At 43.6% G+C, this 25,921-nt stretch overlaps 2 protein-coding genes across 2 annotated transcripts in view; both read right to left on the minus strand.

The window, feature by feature from the left end:
* Positions 1 to 12,510, minus strand: part of LOC144367352 (L-selectin-like) — a 34,862-nt gene extending 22,352 nt beyond the window's left edge. Inside the window, exons 1-4 of the mRNA XM_078023289.1 lie at positions 12,328 to 12,510; positions 4,698 to 4,776; positions 3,483 to 3,866; positions 2,464 to 2,571 (exon numbers count right to left, since the gene is read on the minus strand). Of these exons, the coding sequence (XP_077879415.1) occupies positions 2,464 to 2,571; positions 3,483 to 3,866; positions 4,698 to 4,776; positions 12,328 to 12,510 (754 nt within the window). The remainder of the gene's footprint in view (positions 1 to 2,463; positions 2,572 to 3,482; positions 3,867 to 4,697; positions 4,777 to 12,327) is intronic.
* A 6,244-nt stretch (positions 12,511 to 18,754) lies between these two features.
* Positions 18,755 to 25,068, minus strand: Sele (selectin E). Its single transcript, XM_005319883.3, is given in 12 exon segments — positions 18,755 to 19,029; positions 19,131 to 19,152; positions 19,971 to 20,081; positions 20,588 to 20,764; positions 20,968 to 21,176; positions 21,281 to 21,351; positions 21,354 to 21,481; positions 22,379 to 22,561; positions 22,662 to 22,847; positions 23,542 to 23,727; positions 23,908 to 24,015; positions 24,520 to 25,068. Coding segments are annotated over 12 exon segments (1,770 nt in total). The 5' UTR covers positions 24,851 to 25,068; the 3' UTR covers positions 18,755 to 18,971.
* Between the last annotated feature and the right edge of the window lie 853 nt (positions 25,069 to 25,921).

Raw genomic sequence — 25,921 nt, forward strand, 5'->3', positions numbered from 1 at the left:
GCTTTCAGTGTGACTCTCAACAAGCATGGAAACAATGAGAATAAATACATGGAGAAGATGGAGCACAGATGAGCAAGACTCTTCTGCATTTTCTCAGACTGTAAACCCAGGGCTATCATGATATAGTATTTAGTTGGAAGTTACTCACCTTGACAGGTTGGTTCTGTAGAGGACCAGTTTCCAGATGGCCCACAACTTATTTTATCCAGACCAAGTAAGCTTGTTCCCTCAAAACATGCAAAGTCACACTGTGAGCTGAAGCTGAAGTCTCCCAAAGGGTGATTACAGATCATGGTACCCATCACTGGCGCCTCCAATGCTTCACACTGGACCACTTCAATAAGGAAAGATACAGTGTTGGGAAGGGTGAAGAGCCTAGTGTCTGGACGTGAATCCAAGGTCTCCACTTGATAACCATGTGCCTAGTTTGCTATCCAAGAAAATATTTCTGGAAGGAATGATTCCTGGACTATGTCTTGAAGATGAACAATAGTGTCAGCCACGTGTTAAACATGATAACGAACCCTTGAGAAAATTCAATGATAAAAAACACACTTGGCAAATGGAAAAACACAAGTATTTTGATGGTACTTGAAGGAAAGAGGTGACAGAGAATGATGTCTGATGTGATTAGGAAGAAATATAGGAACTCAGATTAAATACTCTTCACTTTTTTTTGTTAATATAATGAGGACCAAGATCAAGTTTATGTTAGGTCTTGAGGGGCTTTGATTTCATCTGTAGGACAAGTGTTAAGCACAAATATTAGGGTGGATGGTCACACATGTAGGCTATATTTAATGATTTTTTAATTGTTAGCAGGCATGAGCAATATATTTGAGGGAAGTAAATTTAAAGGTATGGATCACATCTAGAAGAATATGTCAATCATTTAGAAGAAAGACAATGTGGGCAGTGACAGAGTTGACAACAGGACACAAATTGGAGAAAATCATAATTTCTGAATATTGATAACGGATGACCTTGCATACATGTTGGGGGAGGTGAGACTGTCACAGCAGTGCCTGTGAGCATGGTAGCTCTACAGGCAGATAAAGAGGGCCTAAAGGAAAGCTGGCTGGGACAATTGACTTGATATTCTTTTAGATATCACCAAAGAAATCCTTCACATATTTGGAGTTGAGGGCCCAAGACAGATTTTTCAGTCCAAAGAGAAATCTGTGGGTCCACAAAAGTAAGAAAGTTTGACATGACATGAAAAGCCATAGGAAAAGATGGAAGTTGAAGTTAATAGTGTGAAAGAGCTGGGATTCCTGCCTATGTAGGAACCCAGACGAGTGATGTTATGTTGAAACAGAAACAGAAAAGAAAGGCATGATGAAAAGCAAGACCAAAAAAAAAAAAAAAAAAACCTAAATGTTTGAAATAGAGGAATGTGAATACACTTATATAAGGTTTAAAAAATAAAGTTCCAGAACAGGAGTAAAATTTTAGGTAGCAGTCTTGGCTCAGAGATTAAGAAAAATGAGTTGGATCTATTACAGTCAGTTGACATGTGAATCCATTTTGGCTTTAAGTCATATTCTTTACAAATATTGCTTTTGTCAATAATTTTCTATTCTATACATCAGACACTTAAAACTTATTCTGAAACTACCAACATCAGTCACAGTATCGCGTGTCTCCTTCAGTAGTGGGTGGCAGGGTCAAGGCCTGGCTTTAACCTGGGTGTTCCCTCCTTTCCATTTCCACCTCCTTGCCTCTGAGTGACTGACAAAGACCAGGAAGAGCCACTCCATCGCCCACCATGTGCTTCCAGGTTAACTGCCCACTTGCCGGGGAAGACGCTAAGGAGCTGCTCACTGCAGATAAGGCTGGGCTCCTTCACCAGCAGCTCCAGGCCCTGGGCTCACTGCAGCTTGTCTCCCTCACACTCAATTGTGAACAGATAAGATTTCCCTTAACTAACCAAAAATCTTTTAAGGGAAGGTTTTTTGACAGATCTTCCATTGTTTTCTCCTGAAATACTTAGCCCAAGTGAACATGGAGAATTTGCTGTTACACATCTCTGACATACGCTATGAATCATCATGAACTTTTCTCCTGGCTTTCCCTGTCATCACTTTATAAAAAAGTGAGATTGCCTTCTGGGTAACTCTCTCCTAAGGGTAAAGTGTACAATTTCTTTCAGACTAAAGAACTCTAATTAAGTCATTAAGCTCATCAGCTTGTGAGCTCCCTGAGAGCAGGAATCGATCTCCTGACTCCTTACATTAGCGCTCAATATACACCTGTTTCTTGTAGAAATCAGAAACACCTGTGAAGTGAATTGAACCTTACACCGACATGTGGAATCTTTGCAGAAAGATAACACCTTGCAAAACTATAACTTCTGATCACAACTTCCCATTTCTCAGAATGGCTAGTATCATTTCATCCCAACCAACTTCCATCATAAGCTACAGTGAGTCTTGTTACTTGCAAAGGAGTGAAGGGGCTTACCAAACTGACACTGGGGCCCATAGTGTCCAGCATCACAGTTACAGGTGTAATTGTTGATGGTTTCCACGCATTCTCCGTGGCCACTGCATGACCCGGGTGTGCAAGAAGCTTTAAGAGGGTCAGAGAAACAGTGTCTCAATTGATTGCCTTTTAGGATTAATAGATATTTCTTTAGTCATAGGTAACTGCTTATCTGCACTATTTTAATAAGCAGGAAAGGTTTATTTATATGTTCAAAGCACTTTTGCATAAAAATCACATGCTAAAATTTCAGTTTATAAAATATGCTAGGCATACAGCCCAGGACACATGTGCTTTTAAAGTCAACTTGCTGAGAGTAACATGCTGACACCTGGAGAGATGTTGCTTAGGCTGCTTACACTGAAACTCTTGAAATGGCTGGCTTTCAGTGTAATGATGGGTAAATGAAGGCTGGGCCTCACCCACCTCTGCACTGTGCTTGGAGTCCTTCCTTAAGATAAAAAGTCCAAATTTCTAAAGGAGCAGAGATTCCAGTTTACGAGGAACCAAATGAACCATGTTTCAGTGATAAAATCCTAAAATACAGCTTGGAAAAACCCTGGCTGGGCTGGAACTGTTGTGACAGCCACCCAACAAGCCTGTGCAGTGTTGTGCCAGGAGGTCACGGAGGCAGCTTTCAGCCCAGGCTCCTGCTGCTTTACAAGGAGGACACAGGCCAGGTGAGCCCAGCTCTCAGCCAGCCCTGCTCTTGGTGTCCACTTCCTGCCCTCCATCAGGGGCCCTGGCTGTCAAACTCCTCCTCCCTGCCTCCCATATAATGTACTTAGCACCTGGATGGGACGTGAATTAGGGATATGGATGTGGGGTGTAGGAACCGGCTTCACACACCAGAAATGCTCAGCAGTGACCTGATCCATGCCTAGTTGGGGGACAGGAAGCAGATCAGAGTGAGCTAGCTCCTGCTCCCCTTCCCAGCACTCCCATGGGGTAGGTCTGATTATTCTAGCTCAGGTCTTCCTCGTGGCCTGGTCCCCCACCTGTGTAGCAGAGGGCTGCCTTTGGTTTGTGGCAGGATTCATCGTTCCACTTGCCCCCATATCTCATCCTCTTGATGTAGATCTCCACGCAGTCTTCCTTGGCCCTATTGTTGGGCTCCCCAGGTCCCCAGTTCTCTGCTTCTTTTGTGAGAGGCTTGTTGGTTCCCACCCATGTCCATATGTTTCCTATCTTCCGGATTCCTATCCAGTAGTAAAAACGGTTGAAGGGCACTGTCTTCTCCAGGTACTCAATTTCTCTCTTATTTTGTATGGCAACTAAATCCGTGTACCTTTCTTTACAGAACTTTCTAGCACTTTCCCAGTTCATGGGTTGTTCAGAATAGTGGTAGGTCCAACAGTCAGTTCCATGATGTGCCAGGAATTCTGAAAGACAGAGCAGGAAGCATGTCTACTCAAGTGTTTCAGCTGAGAAGAGCCCAGCTCTTGTCTCCAGGCTGAGCTGCCACTCAGAGAGGAGGAGCTGAGGGCCCAGGAGGGTAAGTGACCACTCAGTATCGAGCCCTAGTTGTTAGCAGATGGGAAGCAGAACCAAGATCTCTGCTTGAACATGGGATATCTTCCTCGTGGCATTGTTTTTTATGGTTGCAATGACTTTCTAGGTCTATTTTGTAAAATGTTTTTTTTTTCTCAAAATTCCTTTATGAGAAATTTAACTAACATATTTTAGAAATTCAAATTTCATTTTCTTATTGATTGTCAATCATTTAAAACGAATTGAAGTATAATATCATAAAACTCCAATACTTATAGTCTACTATTTTATCCTGGGATGATTTCCTAAAGGCCGACATGGGCAAAGGTCCCAGCTGTGGCTGGAGCATCTTGAGACTCACAGAAAACTTCCAACATCACTGAGAGGAGGACCAAAAAGGTGACCAAGTCCCCTGCCCTGAAGGAGTTCACACTGGAACTGCAGAAATTGCTTTATTCGATAACCTTATTCATTCTCAATTGAAAGCTTTTGTGGGATTGTCGGGATTTGGAGTCTGCAGCACAGGCTGTGGCAGGCAAGATTGGGGTTGGGGGTTCTTGGGGTAGTACCAAGGGCTTGAGGAAGAAGAGAGAGGTCACAGAGGGATGGAATTGGTAGAGGTCCACCTAATAATTTTCCCTGCATCTATGCACACTCAGTGGATGTTTGAGAAAATGAACATAAATTAAAAGGCTTAGCAATGTGTGGCTGTCACAACGTACCCCAGCAGAGCACTGTCCAGATCCACAACTGGGTGATCCACAAGCCCCTCTGTGTACTCTGACATTTCCTTTGAAATATCTGCAATAAAACACAGGACAATTTAGATTGGAGACAGGTTTAAAGCACCTGGGAGGGGTGGGGTACCTGCAACTTTCTGAAAGTTCCAGATAAAACACACAAATGCACAAACCCTGTCCCCCATCAGAGGTTTCCCAGACAAGGGAGAAAAAGTCACACCAAATCTACCCAAACCTCCTGCAGTTTTGTTCCATTTTGATTTCATGTTTCAGTCTCAAATTGCTGATCATCATTGCTCTGATGCTTTTCTATAGCCCAGTAATTTTTGTGCCTGCTTGTCTATGGAGCTATCAGGTCAAATTACTGAATATTTGTATATTTGTTAAGTCTTCCTTGGTGCTTAATGACCTTTGGTGTATAGATCGACTGCTGTCTTCTCACACTTGATCTTGATCAGTCAATGCTTCAAATACCTAAGAGAATTACATAACCAGACTCCAGAGAAGCAAAGCAGTTCATTTTCTTTTTTAAATAAGAAATAAACTTTTGAGAACTGAATGATAGCATCCCAGGTTCTCTGCAACCCTGAGGGCCATGTTTTCTGCAGAGGACACCTCTCTGGCAGCACCGTGTTTCACTGCCCAAGCACCACTTCCCTCTCACCAGAGACTCTCAGGGGAGGACATCGGCCACCTGACACCCTAGGATCACATTCTGAGACTGAGAGCATTTTTGGTTTCTGCATGTTAAAAACCAAAAATGAAATGGCTTGTTTCTTGTCCCGTGCCCCCTGCCCCTCCAGCCCCAGGAGAGTTTCTGCGTGTCTGGAATCTCTGGGCCAAAGGCTCACCATGGCTTTGCTGGCTCCTTCTCTGGCTCCACAGCCTTCAGCCTCTGCACTCAGCACCTGGGCTCTCTGGGTCCTTGTGGAGGGAGCCTGCTTGCTCCAGGGGAGGGCTCTGAGTGTCACCAGCAGGGCTCTCTCCACCCAGTCTCACATCCTCCTCCCTCCTCCCTCCCCTTCCTCCTCTTCTACTCTCACCTCTTCCCCCACCCCTTTCCTTAGCTGGCCTCTGCCCCTCTCCCTGGGACCAGTGAGGTGTTGAGGTTGGATTCTGCTTCCTCTCCCACTTCCATCTTCCTCCCTCTTTCCCTTGTCCTGTGCTTCCTTCCTTCCCTTCTGCTGCCGCCCTTTATTGTTCTCATGCTGTTGTCTTCTTCCTCTTCCTCCTCCTTCTCCTCCTCCTCCTCCTTCTCCTCCTCTTCTCCTCCTCCTCTCCTCCTCCTCCTCCTCCTCCTCCTCCCTCCTCCTCCTCCTCTATCTCCTTATTAAATCTAGACTAACTCCTGGCTACCTGTTGTAGGTGGCCCTGGTAATACCACAGTTCAAACTTCTATTTCAGACCATTTTTTAAATTTACATATGACAGCAGAGTGCATTACAATTCATATTACACATATAGAGCACAGTTGTTCACATCTCTGGTATATTATCTGGTTCACATAAAGTATATTCACACCAATTCATGTCTTCATACATGTGCTTTGGATAATAATGTCCATCTCATTCCACCATCATTTCTAACCCCATGCCCTCTTCGTTCCTCTCCCACCCCTCTGCCCTATCTAGAGTTTGTCTATTCCTCTCTTGTTCAGACTCCCTACCCCACTATGAATCAGCCCCTTTATATCAGAGAGAACATTTGGCATTGGTTTTTAGGGATTGGCTAACTTCACTTTATTTCAAAATTATTATTTAAATTTCATAATTTATATAATAAATAAATTCATGTATTAATTAATTTGTTTGTTTGTTTCAAACAAGTAAAAGGTGTCTGTCACACTTCAATAAGAGCTACCTGGCTCACTTGACAAAATCCAGTTCCTTCTCCTCCTTTCCTTGCTCGCCTCCTAGTGGAGAAGCTTGTGAATGGCACCCCCTGAAGTGAATCCCTGAAGTCCAGGGGTTTAGGCTTTCTGCCCTGGGAAGGATTGGGGTCCACACATTTCTAAACTATAAAATGCATTTTATTTGTTGGATTTTATGAAGTATAAAACTTATTTCACTTCTGAACCAGAAAGTGTATTTTGTTTGATTTTATTATTTGTTTGTTATTCTATTTGGTAGATATTTCTATTTTTTTAAAGCCACACATAAATGCAGACTTCTCTGAAGAAAGCCAATTTGTGTCTTCTGGCACCCAGACAAGTTGGTTCAAGCCTCAGAGTTGCATAAATTCCCAGAGATTTCCTTCAATTCAGGTCTTGTCAGGCAGAACGACCTAGATCCCAACCAAATTTTGCAGGGGAAAGATGTCTTGGAGAGGGAGGTGATTATTTAGTCAACACTGTCAAACACACGCAGTTGATTTACTTTTCTGTACATTTTAAATTCTCTCTGTATATGGAGTTAGACTTCTAGCTACTTGGACCACATCAACCTAGCCCCACACTGAGTCCATCCAGAGCTGTGGCTTTTGAATCTCAGCAAAGTTATTTTTCATGTGTTCATTTGAATCATGTGGATTGATCTTGTGTTTGTCAAACACAGTTTTCCTGAGAACACAGTGAGAGACGTGGGGTAGAGTTAGAGCGTGTATGTGACGCCATGGGATGTTATTCTGCCTCTCAAGGAATGCAGTCCTGGCACTGGTGTAACAGGAACCAGAGCTGAAACCATGCTAAGTGAGAGAAGCCAGGCAGGGAGGCCGCACCCTGGACAAGTCCATTCTGTGGGATACCTGGAACAGGAGGAGCCACAGAGCAGAAGCTGGCCTGCAGGCCCACGGTGCTGAGGGAGCAGGTGACAGGGCTTTTCATGGAAGTGCTTTGGAACTAGGACAGGGGCTGGTCGCACAGTGCTGTGGAGGTGCTGGACTGTCCCCCTCATCACGGCTGCGTTTCATCACACAAACTTCAGCTCAATGTGGAAATCGAGCCAAGTGTGCACTGAGCTTGAAGAGAGGAGCTGGGGCAGCAGAGTCACAGGCACCTGTCAGCAGCCACTTGAAGGACTGCAAGAGAAGGGGCTTACTGGGCTGTGCCACCAGGTGGGGCTGGTGGCATGACAACCCACCACTCCCTGAGGGAGGAGCCACTGCTGGAAGGCCAGTGACCACCTGAGGGTGGAGGGAGGAGCCTCTGGGGGCCACTGAGAGCAGCATCCTAGGACCACAGAAGAACCATCGCCCCGGCTTTCCCAGCCTGCCCCTCAGAGGGCCTCAGCTCACTGGCTCCTCGCCCAGCAAGGAGCTCCCACAGCAGTGCCCTCAGGTGCCTGGGAGGAAGGGTATGCAGCCCACCCACAGCCAGTCCTCCCTCCAGGCCACCGTGGGACCCCTCCTCAGATGCCTCCCCTCCACAGCCCTATCCAAACACCTCCACACGGCTCAGAGCGCCTCTCCCTGCACCTGGGGTCAGGCCACCTCCTGGACGGTTCACCACACTCCTGTCTCCACACAGCCTCGAGGTCCTTCCCAGATGCTCCCCTGCTGCCCCTGGAACTCCTGCTTCACAGTCGGCAAGCTCACCCCTATGCTGCACTTCTCCCAAACCTCCTCTACCTTCCTCCATAGCAACCGCTGCCTCCTGGGGACATGTCTCCCCTGCTGGTCTCTCAGGACAGTGACATTTTCTCCACACTCTGCAGGGTGGGCCTCCTGCTTTCTGATGGGGCCCTTTTACACACCTTTGTTCCCCACCACACTGGAAAGAAAAGGAAGCAGCAATCAAATAACCCAGGATCTCTGAAGCTCACCGCACCAGGATGCGCCATCTTGTCACTGTCCTCATGGTGGTGACCCCAACTCCTCATGCACTGGTGGCCTTGGCACCTGGCTCCTGGTCCTCCTGTCCCTGGAAGCACCTCCCACAGCCATTTGTGACTGCACCATGCACTGAACACCTGTCCCACAGCAGGATCCTCACTCTCTAAGTCAAGGTCAGCCACCCCTCCCTGAGCACAGCCTCCACCTTGACACCTCAGGAGACTTCAGCATCTCTAAAGTCACATGATCAAGACGTCCTCCCACCACCTCTGTCCCTGTTCCTGCTGGCTTGTTGCTCAATATCTCACTGTGATGCCTTTATTCCTACCCCATTGACCCCCAACCTGTTAACTCACCCCCCACTCCTTTTTATTTCACCGTGGGACTCATTTTTAGTTTTTATATTTTAATCACACATATTAATTGTACACATTAATGTGGTTCAGTGTGATATTTCCGTACATGCCATACAGTGTTCATTGATCAAATTCAACCTCCCTTTGTCCACATCCTTCACACCCCTCTCAATCTCTGATAATCATTTTCTTCTTTCAGGTCAAATTTTTTAGCCTCCAAAGGAGAGGGAAACATATATCTGGCTTATTTCACTTTCCACAATATCCTCCAGTTCCATGCATTTTGCTGCAAATGACAAGAACCTATTCTTCTTTTATGGCCAAACAACACTTCATTGTGATTAGACATGGAACTTTCTGAGAAGAATTGACCTAAGCTCTTTTGTAAAGTTTGGTAAAATTCAGCAGTGAAGTCATCTGGTTTGGGTTCTTCTTTGTTGAGAGATTCAATCTAATTACTTGTTACTGGTTTGTTAATTTTTTTAATAACCTCATGGTCCAATTTTGGCAGGTCATAAGGGTCCATAAATGTGTCCATTTCTTCTAGGTTTCCCAACGTATTAGTATATAATTTTTCAAAATAATTCCTAATGATCCTTTCTTGGTATAAGTTGTCATATCTCCCTTTCATTTAATTAGTTATTCTAATTCGTTATGCATTACGACACAATGCAGTTTATTTCATATTACACATATAGAGCACAAGTTTTCAAGTCATTGATTGTATGCAAAGTATTTCCCCACCGTTCGTGTCTTATACATGTACTTAGGGTAGTGATGTCTCACTCATTCCACCATCATTCCTACCCCCTTGCCCTCTCCTTTCCCCTCCCTCCCCTTTACCCTATCTAAAATTCCTCGACTACTCCCAAGTTCCCTGCCCCATACCCATCACCATTTTGAGTCAGCATCTTCATATCAAAGAAAACATTCGGCGTTTGGTTTTTTTTTTTGGAATTGGCTAATTTCACTTAGCAGTATATTCTTCAACTTCATCCATTTACCTGCAAATGCCATGATTTTATTCTCTTTTAATGCTGAGTAATGTTACACTATGTATATATACCGTTTCCCTATGCATTCATCTACTGAAGGACATCTAGGTTGGTTCCACAATTTAGCTATTGTGAATTGTGCTGCTATAAACATTGATGTGGCTGTGTCCTTGTAGTATGCTGATTTTTAAGTCCTTTGGGTGGGATAGCTGGGTGAAATGGTGGTTCCATTCCCAGTTTTCCAAGGAATCTCCACACTGTTTTCCAGATTGGCTGCACCAATTTGCAGTCCCACCAGCAATGTATGAGTGTGCCTTTTCCCCCCACATCCTCATCAACACTTACTATTGTTTGTATTCTTGATAGCTGTCATTCTGACTGGAGTGAGATGAAATCTTAGAGTAATTTTGATTGGCATTTCTCTAATTGCTAGAGATGTTGAACATTTTTTCATATATTTGTTGATGGATTGTATATCCTCTTCTGAGAAGTGTCTGTTCAGTTCCTTGGCTCACTTATTGATTGGTTTATTTGTTTGTTTTTGTTGTTGTTGTTATTTATTTGTTTTTTGGTGTTAAGGTTTTTGAGTGCTTTATATATCCTAGAGATTAGTGCTCTATCTGATGTGCTTGTGGTAAAGATTTGCTCCCATTCTGTAGGCTCTCTATTCACCTCACTGATTGTTTTGCTGAGAAGAAGTTTTTTAGTTTGAATCCAACTCATTTATTGATTCTTGGTTTTAATGCTTGTTCTACAGGAGTTTTATTAAGAAATTTGGGGTCTAATCCGACGTGATGGAGATTTGGGCCTACTTTTTCTTCCATTAGGAGCAAGGTCTCTGGTTTAATTCCTAGGTCCTTGATCCACTTTGAGTTGAATATTGTTCATGGTGAGAGAAAGAAGTTTAATTTCATTTTGTTGTCATGTCTCCCTTTTAAAAATCTAATTTCATTTATTTGTGTCTTTTTTCTTTTTCTTGGATAGTTTAGCTAAAGGTTTGTTGAGTATTTTTTATTTTTAAAAAACCTACCATTTAATGCCAAATGTCTTCTCTGATATAAGGTGACTCATAATGGGTTAGGGAGGGGGAGCAAGGGAGGAGTAGAAGAACTCTCCTTAGGGAAGAGGGTGGAAGGGAAGGGAGGGGGCAGGGGTAGCAATGATGGTGGAATGTGATGATCATCATTATCCAAAGTACATGTATGAAGGCACAAATTGGTGTGAACATACTTTTATACAACCAGAGGTATGAAAAATTATGCTCTATATGTGTAATATGAATAGTAATGCATTCTGCTGTCATTTATTTAAAAAAGAAAAGAAAAAAGGAAAAACCCTACCATTTTGGTTCACTGATGTTTTGTATTCTTTTTAGTCTCTATTTTGTTTATTTCTGTGCTGATATGTGAATTTCGAGTTTGGTCTGTCCTTGCTTTTCTAAGCCTGTGAGATGCTTCCTGGGGTACATGGCCTCCTTTCTGCCTTGCACATGCACTCTTTTGTGCACGCTCCTTTCTTTAGCTCTGCATGCCCTGCACTCCTTGCTTGTGAAAGCCGCTCCCACTTTTGCTGCATTGAACACGTTTTGGTGTTTTGTGTTTCCATATCATTTATTTTGATAAATGTTTTAACTTCCTTCCAACTTCCTTGAAAACTCACTGTTCAAAAGTACTGTCCAGTCTCTATGCATTTGTATAATTTCTAAAATTTAGTTTCTTATTGACTTGTAGATTTGTTCCATTGTGATCAGAAAAAAATATAGGATGTGATGTCAATTTGGGGGGGGTTCAAGACTTATGTGTCCCGGTACATGGCCTTTGCTAGAGAAAGTTGAATGTACTTATGAAAAAAATGATAAAGAATGTTTGTTTTAAAAGCTCAGTGAGATCCAACAGGATTAAGCATTTTCTGGAGATGATGTTCATTAGGTCCATTTGGTCTAGAGTGCATCTTAACTCTGAGTTTCTTTCTGATTCTTTGTCTGGATGATCTGTCCACTGGTGCAATGAAGAACCTCAGCATTGCTCTATTGGAGGACATCTCTCCCCACATCTGTTACTGTTGTTATAAAACTAGGAGTTCTGATATGAGGTGCATGTAGATGGACAACCATGACATCTTGTTGAACTGATCCCATGGTCATTGCACGGTGACTTACTTACCTCTTACAGTTTTTGCCTTCAGGTAACTAGTTTTCTATGTGCTTGGAATATCACTTCCTTCATTTCACTTATAGTCTGTGTGTCTTTATGGGTAAAGTGGGTTCTTGTAGGCCACGTGTTGTTTGGTTTTAATTTTCAATCAATTCAGCCAGTCCCTATCTTCTAACTGGAGAACTTGGTCCGCTTACATTCAAGGCTGTCACTGATGCGTAAGGATTTGTGTCCTTTAAACATCTTTTTTTCCTCTTCCATCTTGTGGTTTGATGGTACACTCTATTAATAATGCTATTTTCTATTTCTCCTTTTTGTCCCCTCTTCTCGTGGGACTTACGCTGTCACATGCTTTCACAATGGTAGCTATCTTTCTTTCACTTCTTCCGTACAGCTGGTCTGGGTTCCTGTATTCCCTCCCTTTTTTCTTGTCGCAAGACTTATTTCCCTCACTTTCTGAAGCATAGCCTTCTGGACATTCTAATCTTGACTGGCGGTTATTTTCTTTCAGGATTTCACACATGCCATTCCATTTCCCACTCACGTGTAGGGTTTATACTGAGAAATCTGCTTTAATCTCATTGGTGATACTCTTTTTGGCACTTTTCTCTTGCTGATTTCATAAAACTTTTGTTGTCTTCTATTTTTAAGAGCTTTGGGATGCTGTGGTCAAGATGTATTCTGGCCACGTCTGTTTGGGGTCCTGTAAGCCTCCAGTACTTGGACATCCATGTCTTCACCAAGATCAAAGGATTTTCTGCTAGTATTTCATTGAACAGGTTTTACACAAGCCTCACTTTTTTCTCCTTGCTTTGGGTATTCCAGAAATGCAGATGCCTGTTCATTGAATGGTGTCCCAAAGAGTTTGAATGATCTCACCATTATTTTTTTAAATCTGGGATATTAGGACAAATTGTTCTTCAAGTTCAGTTTAGCAGTTTAGTTTCTGCTAAAACTAGTCTGTTTTCAGGCTTTTAACTGTATTTTATATTTGATTTATTAAGCTCTTCATTTCTAGGATTTCTGCTTAGTTCTTTTCAAAATCTCTGCTGAATTTCTTATCTGTGTCCTGCATTGTCTTCCTAATTTCATTTAAACTGTGTATCTGTATTCTCTTGGCTCTCAATGAACTTTTTTACACTCGTTCTTTTACATTCTTTTTGTTGTTGTTGTTTTAACTAGTTATACATGACAGTAGAATGCATTTTGATGCATCATAAGTGGAGTATAACTTCTCATTCTCCTGGTTGTACATGATGTAGAATTACACCACTTGTGTAGATATATATGCACCTAGGGTAATGATGTCCAATTCATTCTACCATCCTTCCTATCCTCATGCCCCCTTTTCTCCCTTCACTCCCCTCTGTCTAATTCAAAGTACCTCTATTCTTCACTAGCCCCCCCCTCCCTTTATTGTGAATTAGCATCCACATAGGGGAGAAAACATTCTGCCTTTGATTGTTTGGGGTTGGTTTATTTTGCGCAGCATAATATTCTCCAGCTCCATCCATTTACTGGCAAATACCATAATTTCATTCTTCTTTAAGTCTGAGTAATATTCCATTATATATATATATATATATAAAACACATTTTCTTTATCCATTCATCTGTTGAAAGGCACCTAGGTTGGTTCCATAGTTTAGCTATTGTGAATTAAGCTGCTATAAACATTGATGTGACTGTGTCACATTTAGGTAGAAACTGAGGAGTGGGAGAACTGGGTCAAATGGTGATTTCATTCCAAGTTTCTAAGGAATCTCCATACTGCTTTCCAAATTGGTTGCACCCATTTGCAGTTCCACCAGCCATGTATAAGTGTACCTTTTCCCCCACATCCTCACCAACATTTATTTTTACTTGTATTCTTGATAATTGCCATTCTGACTAGAGTGAGAAAAAATTTCAGTGTAGTTTTAATTTGCATTTCTCTAATTGTTACAGATGTTGAACATTTGTTTATATTTTGTTGACCAATTGTATTTCTTTTTCTGTAAAATATCTGTTCAGTTCCTTAGCTCACTTATTGATTGGATTATTTGGGTTTTGGGTGTTAAGTTTTTTGAGTTCTTTAGATATCCTGGCGATTAATGCCCTATCTGAGGTGTAGGTGGTAAAGATTTTCTCCCACTCTATAGGCTCTCTCTTCATGTTCATGATTGTTTCCTTTATTGTGAAGATGCTTTTTAGTTTGATTCCATATCATTTATTGCTTCTTGATTTTACTTCTTGCACTTTAGGAGTCTTGTTAAGGAAGTCAGTTCCTAAGCCAACATGGTGGCGATTTGGGCCTACTTTTTCTTCTATTAGGTGCAGGGTCTCTGTTCTAGTGCCTAAGTCCTTGATCCACTTTGAGTTGAGTTTCATGCAGGGTGAGAGACAGGGGTTTAATTTCATTACGCAGCATATGGATTTCCAGTTTTCTCAGCACCCTGATTAGTAGAACATATTTCTGTTTTTCTTTTTCTCTTAAATAATACTTCTAAGCTAACATGAAATATAAAATTCAAGGGAAAACAGTTCTTTCCTATGATACTCTTATAGTCAGCCATAAGTGTTTTAGCCAGAGGGACCAGGTCAAGAATTAAACCCTATATTCTTGGAGATTTCAGATATTCTGATTCTTTGATAACAATGAGATCCTTCAGGTGTTTTTCAACTCAGTATACAGCAGGCCTGTGGAGTAACACTGCTCCAGATGAGAGAACATATATACTTGGGGTGGAATAAAGAAAATACTCTTGGTCTAATCTTAAAAGATAATGAAGTCTGAAGTCTAAATGAGCATGAACTGATTAGCATAAGCAATGTAGAATTGAGACTGGCAGCAGGCAAAGACTTCAGAAAAGGGGCTTTATTTCTCTGGCCATAATGAATTTTTTAGGATATGATTCTTTTTTTCATATACCATAAAGTTCTGAAGCAAGGGCCTCTGTGTAAACCACCTCACACACTAGGATGATGACAATCAAAGAGATAGACAATAGCAAGTGCTATTCAGAGTGTGGAGAAATTATAACTCCTGTACATCACTGGAGGGACTGTAAAATGATGCAGGCCCTTTGGGAAAGGGTTTGCTGTTTCCTCAAAAATGAAACAGTTACCATATGACCCAATTCCATTTCTAGGAATATGCCCAAAAAATGGATAATATGAAGCTTACCTAAACACATGCTCCTGCACATTCACAACTATATTAGTCACAGAGCCAGAAAGAGAAGATCACCCAAGGCACATGGGTTGACAAGTGGAGAAGCAAAGTGTGCCGTGTGTTGCAATGGAACGTGACTCCACCAGGACACAGAGGAGGTGCCGATGCGTGCTGCAGCAGGGGGACCTGGGGACATCACCAAGTGGAAGAAGCCAGACAGATGGTCACCTGTGAGTCTGCTAATGTGAAGTTCCCTCTACCACGCGGCCTGCGCAATGGTTTCATTAATGAGGTTCTAGGCATAAAGTTAGTTAGAAGAGATCGAAATAAAACACACAGACTCAGTTACCTTATATCTGTTGCTAGGTCCGAGACGGCTCCCCTCTCTGGTTCGCTCCTCTAGCCGCCCAGCAGGGCAGCAGGGATTACTCCAGGCTAGCAGGAGAGAGAGAGCGAACACGCCGGGGACTAGCCTTTTATTGGGGAACAAGAGATTCAGGGGAGAATTCCATCCAATGAAGGTTGGGGGGGGCTGCACTCCAAGGTCAGGGTCAGTGATTGGGTCTCCAGGGTCAGTGGTCAGGCACACCCCCACACGGATGGGCTCTCTCATCAGGAAAGGGCCGGAAAACTTCGACATAGCCAAAGCGCCTCAGGCCCTTAACGGGAGTCACCCAATCACGTGTTAGAATGGCTTCCCACAGTTCCCAGAATAGGTAAATCCATGGGTGCATAAAACAGGTTAGTAGTTGTCAGGGACAGGAGGAAGAGAAGAATGGGGAAAAACTGCTAATGGGGACAGGTTTCTTTGGGGGGTGATAGAATATTCTGGAGTTAGATTGTGCTGCTGGTTGCTTGATCTTGCAAAATTTAAAGAGGCATATTTCATTTGTACATTTTATTTCGATGCATTTTTTTTCTTTTTTGATACCAGGGATTGACCCCGGGGGCACTCAGCCACTGAGCCACACACCCATCCCTTTTATGTCTTTATTTGTATTTTGAGATAGGATATTGCTACATGGCTGCGGCTGACTTTGAACTTGTGATCCTCTTCCTCCTCCTCTTGCCTTGGCTTCTTGAGCCTCTAGGATTATAGGTATGCACCTCTGCACCCAGCTGCAATTAAAGTTTTAAGAAAGAGCCTATACAGAGATAAATATGCACATATTTATTGTCAGACTTTAACTGCTATGTCAAGTATAATAAACCTGGCAAAACCTTAAATAAATAACACATTAAAACTGTAAACTACTCTAAGTCATAATTTAAAATTTATATTTCATGCAGTTATTTCTAATGCAGAATATGTAAATATTTACAACATTTGAGCAATTTCAGAAAAAAATAATAACTCTTTCCATATGTAATCTGATCACGATAGTCCCCCTTCCCTGAGTCCTTCTGCCCCTTAAGAAACCTCTGCTTTCTCATCTTTATCACACCTCCCGTTTACTGCTGGCTCCACCACTGCCAACATTCAGGCAGCACTTACTTGAAATGTTCCTCTTCAACATGCTAAGTTAAAAGAAATGTGGGAAAGCTTTGATGTGGGCAGCTTTGGCACTTACTGACCAGGAATGTCTCATTGTCAGTGATACCTGGAAGTTCCTTAGGAATTTTAAACTCTCCTTAGAAACATAACACTCTCTTCCAGGAATACTAATATACAGAATAAAACAACTAAAAATAATCATTACACTTTTCACTGTAAAAATCCACTTGGTGCTTTACATGGTGAATTCCTACGAATTTAAAATCTTACATAATACAAAAGAATTGTATTTACATCAGACATTTGGCAAACCCCCTTGTAGGAGGGCAAAGCACATCAATATGTCTACATGTATTTTTACAAAGAAAGTCACAAAATTGTACCTTCATTTGTTTGTGTTGATGCTTTTTTTTTATTAGCTACACATGACTTTACAATGATCTTGACAATTCATACATTTATGATGCTTTTATCAAATCAGAAAATTTGGCCTCATGGAACTTTCATCATGGAAAGCAATAATTTGTGTAAAACTATGGTAACAAGAATCAAACCCTGTGTTCAGCTTTCACTCTCCTGAGAGCATCATGTCCCACACAATTGTAATAAAACCTCAGAACATCACACTTGTTTGCATGTTTGTTTTACATAAATCTACAGCAAATGCAAATTTAAATTTGTTAATAAACAAGGAGGTGGCAACCTAGATCAGGAATATTTACCCTATCATAGTCAACAATCAATGTCAAATGTCAAAAGTCCCTTGTAAACCTTGTTCTAAATTAAGAATTGAGGAGGAGCATACTATATTCAAGGCAAATAGGAAGACTACTACCTCTAAGAACACTTTAAAAGCCCTGAGTCCCACAGGGACATGATCAGGACCATGCTTGGTGATCCTAGCACTGAGTACTAAGTAGGATTTGCACCTCGCACCACCAACAGCCTCTTGTGCAGTTGTCTCTGGCCATTAAAAATCTTGTCATGTATCCCCCACCCCCAAGTTGGAAGCCAAATATCACTGGACAATTGGTTTCCTGTAAACTATTGATAATTATAATGTACTCCTCTAAATGCAATTCTGTAACTAGCAGTTGCAACACAGTGAGGGACAAGAGAAACAGAGCCAGAAAACATTGTTTCTCCACTGAGATTCAGAGCTTCCAACGGAGAGTTAGGAAAGGAATTCTGAGTCCAGACTCTTGATTTCTTCAGCTCGCTTTGAAGAAGACCCTCTCCTCTAATAGCCTAGCCAGCAATTTCTTTGTCCTGAGAATAGGAACAAGAAGATTGAGTCTTTTTGGTGGAAGACTGCACTTGGCTCTGAACTTAATCCACTGAAGTCATGGTCCCAGCTGTCAAGGCATAGGACAATGGGCCAGGAAGGCCAGGGGGCAGGACACCTCTGCTGTCTTCAGTGGTTCAGTCTAGTTCCCGGGATGCAGTGTTCCTGCAAGCGCAAGCAAATGTGCATGTCACCAGAAAACTTCAGCATAATACATACTGTAAGTGACAACAAAATGCACATCCCAGCACAGGCTACTGTGCATTCTGGATGGGGCCACCCAAATAGCAACATCAAGTGCTGTTCAGTTAGAACAGGGAAACTATTCTTTACGGCACAGTAATGGTGGCTACAGGTGATCACGTATCTCGTTAAACCCTGCAGAAAGCACAACAAGTGAACACTAAAGTAACCTGGGGACTTTAACTAATAATAATGCATCTCTACTGATCCATCAATTGCATCACATGAATCATGCTAGTTCAAGATGACGGTAACTCTAAGATTTTTCAATTTTTCCATAAACCTAAAGTTGCACAAAAATAATATAATATTTTTTTAAGTATTTCAAGGGACTTTACTTGACCCTTCCAAATCCTCACAAAGCAGAGCAGATGTTTAAGAACACAGATTCTAGAACCAGACTGCCTGTGCTTGAATCCTGCTACACCACTTAGGAGCTTTGAGACTTCAGGCAAGTCACTTAGCTTCTCTCTGCCTCCTCTGCTCCATCTAAGTCAGGAGAAATAGAATAATCATCCTATCTCATGGAGTTCCTAGCTTAGAACAGTTCCTAGGGCACAGTAAGTGCCACATAAGGGTCAGTTGTCACCATCATTATTGTCTTTCATAACGGAAATGGCTCAAGAAAGCCAGATCTCTGTTTCTTCCCTCTCCTGCAAAGAAACAAAACACCTTTCCAGTAGTGCCATGGAGATGGAGAGGTCCTGAGGACAATGCAGGCTGGAAGGGGCCCAAGGATGAGCAGAATGCCTAGGGAGGCGCTCCCTCATGACATGCCACTTGCAAGTCTTACCAGATTCCTTTGAGCTTAGATGGAGTCCAGAGGCACCTGGCGGTTTCCATGGGATTCAAGGCTTTGGCAGCTGCTGAGGGACAGGTGAGAACAGCAATAAGCCACTGTTTCCACATGAAGAGAGGAAAATGTTCAGAAGGTTCACAGAAGGCTTTGTACAAGAATGCAACTTACCTCGCAGGGACAAATTTCCTTGCTGCAAGAGAAAGAAAACAATTCCTTTAGACCAAATGGCTTTTAAGGACATTGCCAATCCAGACACAATATAACCTGGTGACTAAGGCAAATGCAGAGTGCACAACAATAAAAGGACAAGGCCAAGTCAGGAATTGTTTTTTACATAGACTTTCTCATTTTTTAAATGTCTGAAGTAGTTTTAGCATTTTTCTGCGAGTGAGATGGTACATGGCTGCGGTCGCAGCAACTCAGGAGGCTGAGGCAGGAGGATTGCAAGTTCAAAGCCAGCCTCAGCAATTTAGCAAGGCCCTGTCTTAGAATAAAACATACAAAGAGCTGGGCATGTGATTAAGATCATATGGTTAAGATCCCCTGGGTTCAATAACCAGGATTTAAAAAATAAATAAATAACGTGTTTTTCAATACTCTTTAAGCCAAACAAACCATGAGTGTGAATAGATGTGTTCACATATTCCTTAGGCAATATCCCAAAACAAGACTGTATTCCAAATAGTTTTTTAAGGAAGCATTTATCCAACTTCCCAGGAGCACAGATCATGTCAGTCCCATTGCACAACTCCAGAGACAAAACAGAATTCAAAGCAAGTAGCACCTCCTGGAGTTGAGCAATGTTAACACAGCTAACATTTATATTTCCTAAAATACTTCAAATTTCATGTTGCTTTATGAACTCTTCCTAAGACTTTTGCTTAATTATAAAGCAGTATATTAGTGTTTGTACAATTACTAGAATCTAGTAACTGTCTAAATTTATAAGAGAAACTATAACTCATCAATGAGAAAACATATTTGGAGTATATTCATAAGCTCCCTCACCTTTCTTCCGAAAGTATTTCAGAAGCCAGAGGAGAACTGACGTCAGTGCCACGAGGGAGGTTCCTGCAGCAGAAAGTCCAGCTGCCAAGGGAGTGCTGGACTCGGGGGGAGCTGCGGCAACAGAGGGGAGGATGGGCATGAGGAGCTGGCTTGAAAGTCTTTCTGTCCGTCCACTTCTCCTTTTCTATTACCTCTTTCCCAGGAGCAGAAGCCCCATCTGGTTCAAGTCATGAGGCAGAGGTGGCTAACCTGCCCTTTAGCTCCCCTTGGCTGCCCCAGCTCTGCCAGGCAGAACTCTACCCTGCCAGCTCTTTCACACCCCTCACCCTGCCCTGCAGGACACTCTGCTGTACTTGCTCAGCCACCCCCCGCCCCCCACACACACTTTCTGTTTCACCCTCTTCCTTTCCCCTCCAGGTCTTCTTTGCCACTGTTAGAATTCTATCCATTACGTCCACATGCCACATCTACCATTTTCTTCCTATCTCCATGAGCTTAAATATGTGCAGATGCTTAGCCACTCTGATATGGGCCCAGTGCTTCTTTAATTGCTCTAGTAAGACAGCTCCCTCGCTTCTCTCTGGTCTCCCAGCAACCAGCATCAACCAATGCATTACCTTCACAGGTAGGCAGCGTCCCAGACCAGTGTCCTGTGGCACCACATGTCAGAGCTGCAGAGCCATTGAGCATCCAGCCCTCAGGGCATGCAAACTCACACACAGTGCCAGACACAGGCTCCCCACTGCAGCTCATGTTGACCTTTCCTGGAGCTGCCAGGCTTGAACACTGTACCACTGCAAATGACAGGCACATGGTGGGGGGGTTAGGAAACATCTGCTGCAAACTTGTAAAGTGGCCCAAGTCACCACAAGCCTAACTTATGAACACTACATACAACTCAGCATGTGGGAAATTAGAATCAAGCCCCCTGAGACCACTGAGGCTCACAATCTTATGAGGCATGTGACCTGCATCCTCAAGTCTGAACTCACCCTACCTTGGCAGGAGGGGACCTCGTGTGTCCACTGCCCCTGAGATGTGCACTCCAGTTGAGCTGATCCATGTAAGTCAAAGCCATCGTCACAGTGGAAGGTGCAAGAGGACCTGTAGGTGAACTCTCCAGTAGGGGAAGGAGAGCACTTCACAGAGCCATTCAGGGGCACAGGGAGAGCATCGCACTGCACAGCTGCAAGGCAAGAGTGAGCCCTGTGGAGCCCCATGTGCCACGTGGCTGCAGGGGTCTCCAGGCAGCCCCCCACCCCCGGGCTCCCCAATAGCTTCTGTCTTAAAGCCAAGTAGAAACAAAAGACAGTATCTTTGCATGTGGGCTCTCACTGTCCCAGTCCCCTGTGAGGCCACACTGGAGCCTTTTGGATTCCTCTGCAAAGAAAATCCTGGCTTCCAGGAGAACCTACAAGCTAGATCTATTTTGGAGTCTCCAGAAGCACTAGAAAGACAAACCACCTGGCCTCACTCTGGGCTGGATAAAGCTCCACCCTGGAGAGCTAAGGCTCAAAACGGTGGTCAGAAAATACCACTGAGAGACTGCAGGCCATTTGGTGTTTAACAACCCAGTTCATTTAGGACTAAGCAACACCCAAAAAGTAGAGACTCCTTGTTATTCCCTGACCAACTGGGAAGATGGCTGTTTCCTTTGAGTTCCAGGCCCTCACCTATAACGGCATCTACTAAACAGTAGCCGTTAACTGGGAATTGAGCACTGTTCTTCTGACATGCAAAAGAAGTTAAGTCAAAGGAAAGATTTTATGCGTCCAGAGGGCAATTACAGATCCTGGATGCGGGCAGATGGCCAAAAAGAAAGGAAGAGAAGAAGGCACCAGGAATATTGCCAGCTTGTAGCTGGCTTTGGGGTTGCAGCTCTTTGCCCCTGGAAACCATTCCATGCTGTATTTGCTATGAGGAAGCTGGTGCCTGATAAGAAATCTGCGTGTCTCCAATATCCTGGAGTTAAGTTTCAGTGCTCATGTGTGTGCAAAGGCATCTCCCACCTGACCCACACAGGGGGCTTCCCCATCACTGCTAGATACTAGCAGTTGCAGAAGAAAGGAAGAATGAGAAGAGTTTCAGCTTCAGGTCATGTTCTCATTCTGCTTTCTAAATTTTCTAATGTGATTTTCTTTAGACTAAGAATTCTGCCTATTCCATGCCTCTGTCTACAAAGTATATTAACATAGCATTTTTAAAAACCAGCAAAGCATTTGCTCATGCTATTATATATAGTCCTTTCCCTGGTTCTTTTACATGAGTCTCAGGTATGAATGTCACTCATCAAATCTGACATCTGTGGTTAAAATGGACATGTGCTTTCATTTTCCCTGCACAAGCTTGAAGATCACTGCTCTTTTAGAATGGAAAGTGTAAGGAGAGAATCCCTGGCTCATCTGTACACACTGGTGTTTGCTGTGTCCACTGCCCTTGTGCTGTGCATTCAACCTGGGCTGGTCCCAGCAGCCTGAAGCCCCCTTTGCAGCTGAATTTGCAAGAGGACTTGAAGGTGAGCTCTCCAGCTGTGGAGTAGCTACAGTGCACAGAGCCATGCTGAGGCCGGTGGATGGCTTCGCATGTTACAGCTGAAACACGTGTTCCCATTTATATCAGCAAGCTGGCTTGCCCACTTCAAGTGTAGGTTGAGAAAGAGAATGCTTACTTCATCCAACATGGACACTCTACCTTTACACAGCGGCTTCTCGTCATCCCAGTTCCCAGAGGAGGTACACGTGAGGTTCTGAGCTCCCACTCGTTCGAATCCTTCCTTACAGCCAAATGTACATGTGGTGTTCCAGGGGGAGCGTCCAGGGCCCAGGCCACAATCCATGGTTCCATTGGCTGGATTTGTCAAAGCAGCACACTCCACCACTGGGGAGTTGAAAGAGCTCCATGAATTTCACAGAAGCCTATTTTTACTTCCTATTAACTTGGAATCCATAACAGTGAGGAAACCACATTTGGGCAGATCCCAAAGTCAATGCTTGGGAACATAATCACCCACAATGAAGCTATTATCTGTTTTTATCAATGTTTCCATCTTTTCCTATCTATTTCTACTTTGTGCAAAATGGTCTCCATTTATAAAAAGGCAAAAATGAATAAAAAGTAGACTACTGGTCAGGATTTTTGACTAGTTGTGATAATAACAATGCTGACATACAAATTGAGTGGGATCAGAAGGACGGAATTTTTTTGTCTCTTCTCCAGAAAAATAAGATTGAGACAGAAAAAGGAGATGCTGAGCCTGCTGGCGGTCCTTGTCTTAAGCTAGTCCCAGGCAGGGCGAGGCAGACAGGGAAGGGAGAAGAGAAGGGAGGGCATTAGGATTCTGCAGGGCGGTTCTGCATTTCCATGATAGTCTCCTTTGAAAGTCACCAGAACCTCAGAACTTCCCACTTCAAACACAGAATATAAACCTCCTCCCTCAAACCAAGTAAATAAGATTTACTAAAGATGCTCGGGGAAGGGGGGGGACTCCTTGGGGTTTGCAAGGAGTAGGAAGGAAACCTGGGTTAGAGAAGGGTGAGCTGGGGACGCCCTTTACATTCTGAGGGAGATTTACCTCTGCAGGTGGGAAGAGGAGCACTCCATTCCCCAGAGGATGTACACCAGGTGGTCTCCATGCTGCTTGGCAGGTAGCCACTGTCACAGCTGACGGAGCAGGAGGAACTGTAGCTGAAGGTCCCAAAGGATGAAGTGCAAACCAGCCTCCCATGCTCAGGGTTTTTCTGTTCTTTACAGGTCACAGCTGGAAAAGGGACCCAAGTCAGTTCTGCCAGCTTTCACTTCGGACAGGGGGTTGGGGGGATGGGGAAGACAGGCTATGACTGGGTCCAGGGAAAGGAGGACATGCAGGCCCGACTCCAGACCAGCCGGAGCGGAGGATGTTGCCTTGTCTCAAATGAAGAGAAGGCGAGGACACACTTACCGTGCTCACACTCGAGTCCACTGAAGCCAGGGTGGCACCTGCAGGTGTAGTTGTTGATGGTCTCTACACACTCCCCATGGCCGCTGCAGGAGGCTTGGGTGCAGGCAGCTGCAGGAAACACAGCCGTGAGGACAGATGCTGTGGTGCTTGTGGGAAATTCCTTACAATTTAGGATCAGCTGCATGTAATGACGTCACCTAAGTTATGGGGTGCCGGAGATTTTAATGGTGCCTCACAAAATGCCAAACCTGAGCTCCAGGTTCATCTCGCATACTTGATGTTAATGTTGGAGGTGTCAGGAGGGGTGCAACAACACCATGCACAGAGACTCCCTCAGCACACGCCACGAGACTCTTCCCCTGCCACAAGCAAACCAGCACCTGAGTTGCCATGGTGCATCTATGTGGCATTCTATAGGGGTGTGGCCTCCCCGCGTGCGCTCACACTACACATGTGCACACGTTCTTGCCTACATCTGTGCCAAGGAGTAAAGGAGGGCCTTGGCAGGAACACCCGGTTTTCAAATCACATCTTTCAGAGCAAAGTGGCCACGGTGGAGACCAGTGGCTGCCACTGTGAGTCGTCAGGTTGTGGCTGCCTGTGGCTCCCTACCTGTGTAGCACAGCGCGAGCTTCCTTTTACTGCAACTCTCATCATTCCACATGCCGGAACCTTCTGGTCTCTTGATGTAGATCTCCACGCAGTCCTCGTTTTTCTGCTTATTATTGGGTTCTCCTGGAGCCCAGTTCTTGGCTTCTTTGGTCAGGGGCTTCTGGGTCCCCACCCAGATCCACACACCATTGACTTTTCTGATGCCGATCCAGTAATAACTTGGAGAATAGCTCAACGTGGCGTTCAGGTACTCGATCTCCTCTTTGTTTTGAATTGCGACCAGGTGTGTGTACCTTTGCTGACAATAAGCACTAGCCTCATCATAAGTCATGTTTATCCTGGACACATTGTAAGTCCAGGCCGCGCTGTCTTTAATGAGGAGCACTAGGGGTGGAACAAGAGAGAATGGCAGCGTTTAGTCCTCCTGGGCTTAACTCTAGCTCTCTGGGTCTTTACTGTCTTATTTATGCCAGACTCTAGATTTGGGGTGACAAAAATTTTTCACCTTTTCAAAAGTAAGAAGAGGAAATAAATATTAAAGAAACCAGAGTTTCCTGTGCATCATTTCTGTGGCCAGTCACCCCCAGGGCTTGTTGTCCCCACCTTCGTAACAAATTTGTTATTCTGCTGGTGACTCTGCAGTATTGAGCCCTTAGTATGAGCCACCAGGTGCTGTGAGAGGCACTTTTCAACCGAATATAACATATTTTGGAATTTTATATTTGGAATATAAAATCACACAGTGCAGTCAGATTGTTGCCTACTTCAAGTTTGTCAAGATGTCCCCACATGTACCTAAACTACTGTACCATTGAATTGTCACAGTGCCTACGTAGGCCATTTTTGATCAACGTTTTACACATATGGAAATATGACACTAAGAAGTGAATTTCCCTAGTGCCAGGCGGGAAGAGGCCAGGGATGCTGCTAAACTCCCTCTGCACAGGACAGCCCCACACGAGAAAGAATATCCTGGTCTACAATGTCAGTAGGGAGGAGATGAGAAATCCTGGTCCAGTGTTACCAAAAGTGAGAGTGGAGAGAATCTGTGAAGCAATCATGGCCTCAGGACTTCTTCTCACCGATGGATTGGACTTGAAATTCTTTCCTGGGGAGAAAAATTAATTATAGAAGGAAATGTTAGGAAGCCAATTACTCAAGTCATTTGAGCCTGGTGTTTAGGCACCAGCATAAGATTTGAGATAAAGGATTCCAGTGCCACAACTTATTTGAGAGATGCTACTGGAATGAATGAATAAATTTTAAGATCTTCCTCATTTAGGTGAAAGAGAAAAGACAGGCTTTAACCACACCACAATTAAGGCGTGCATAGATCTCTTACCAGAGGCTGTTTACACATCAGTTTATTCTGATGAATCTGTTTCATGGCCCAAGGCTGCTC

The sequence above is a fragment of the Ictidomys tridecemlineatus genome, chromosome 10 (genome assembly GCF_052094955.1).
Source record: "Ictidomys tridecemlineatus isolate mIctTri1 chromosome 10, mIctTri1.hap1, whole genome shotgun sequence".
Classification (NCBI taxonomy): domain Eukaryota; kingdom Metazoa; phylum Chordata; class Mammalia; order Rodentia; family Sciuridae; genus Ictidomys; species Ictidomys tridecemlineatus.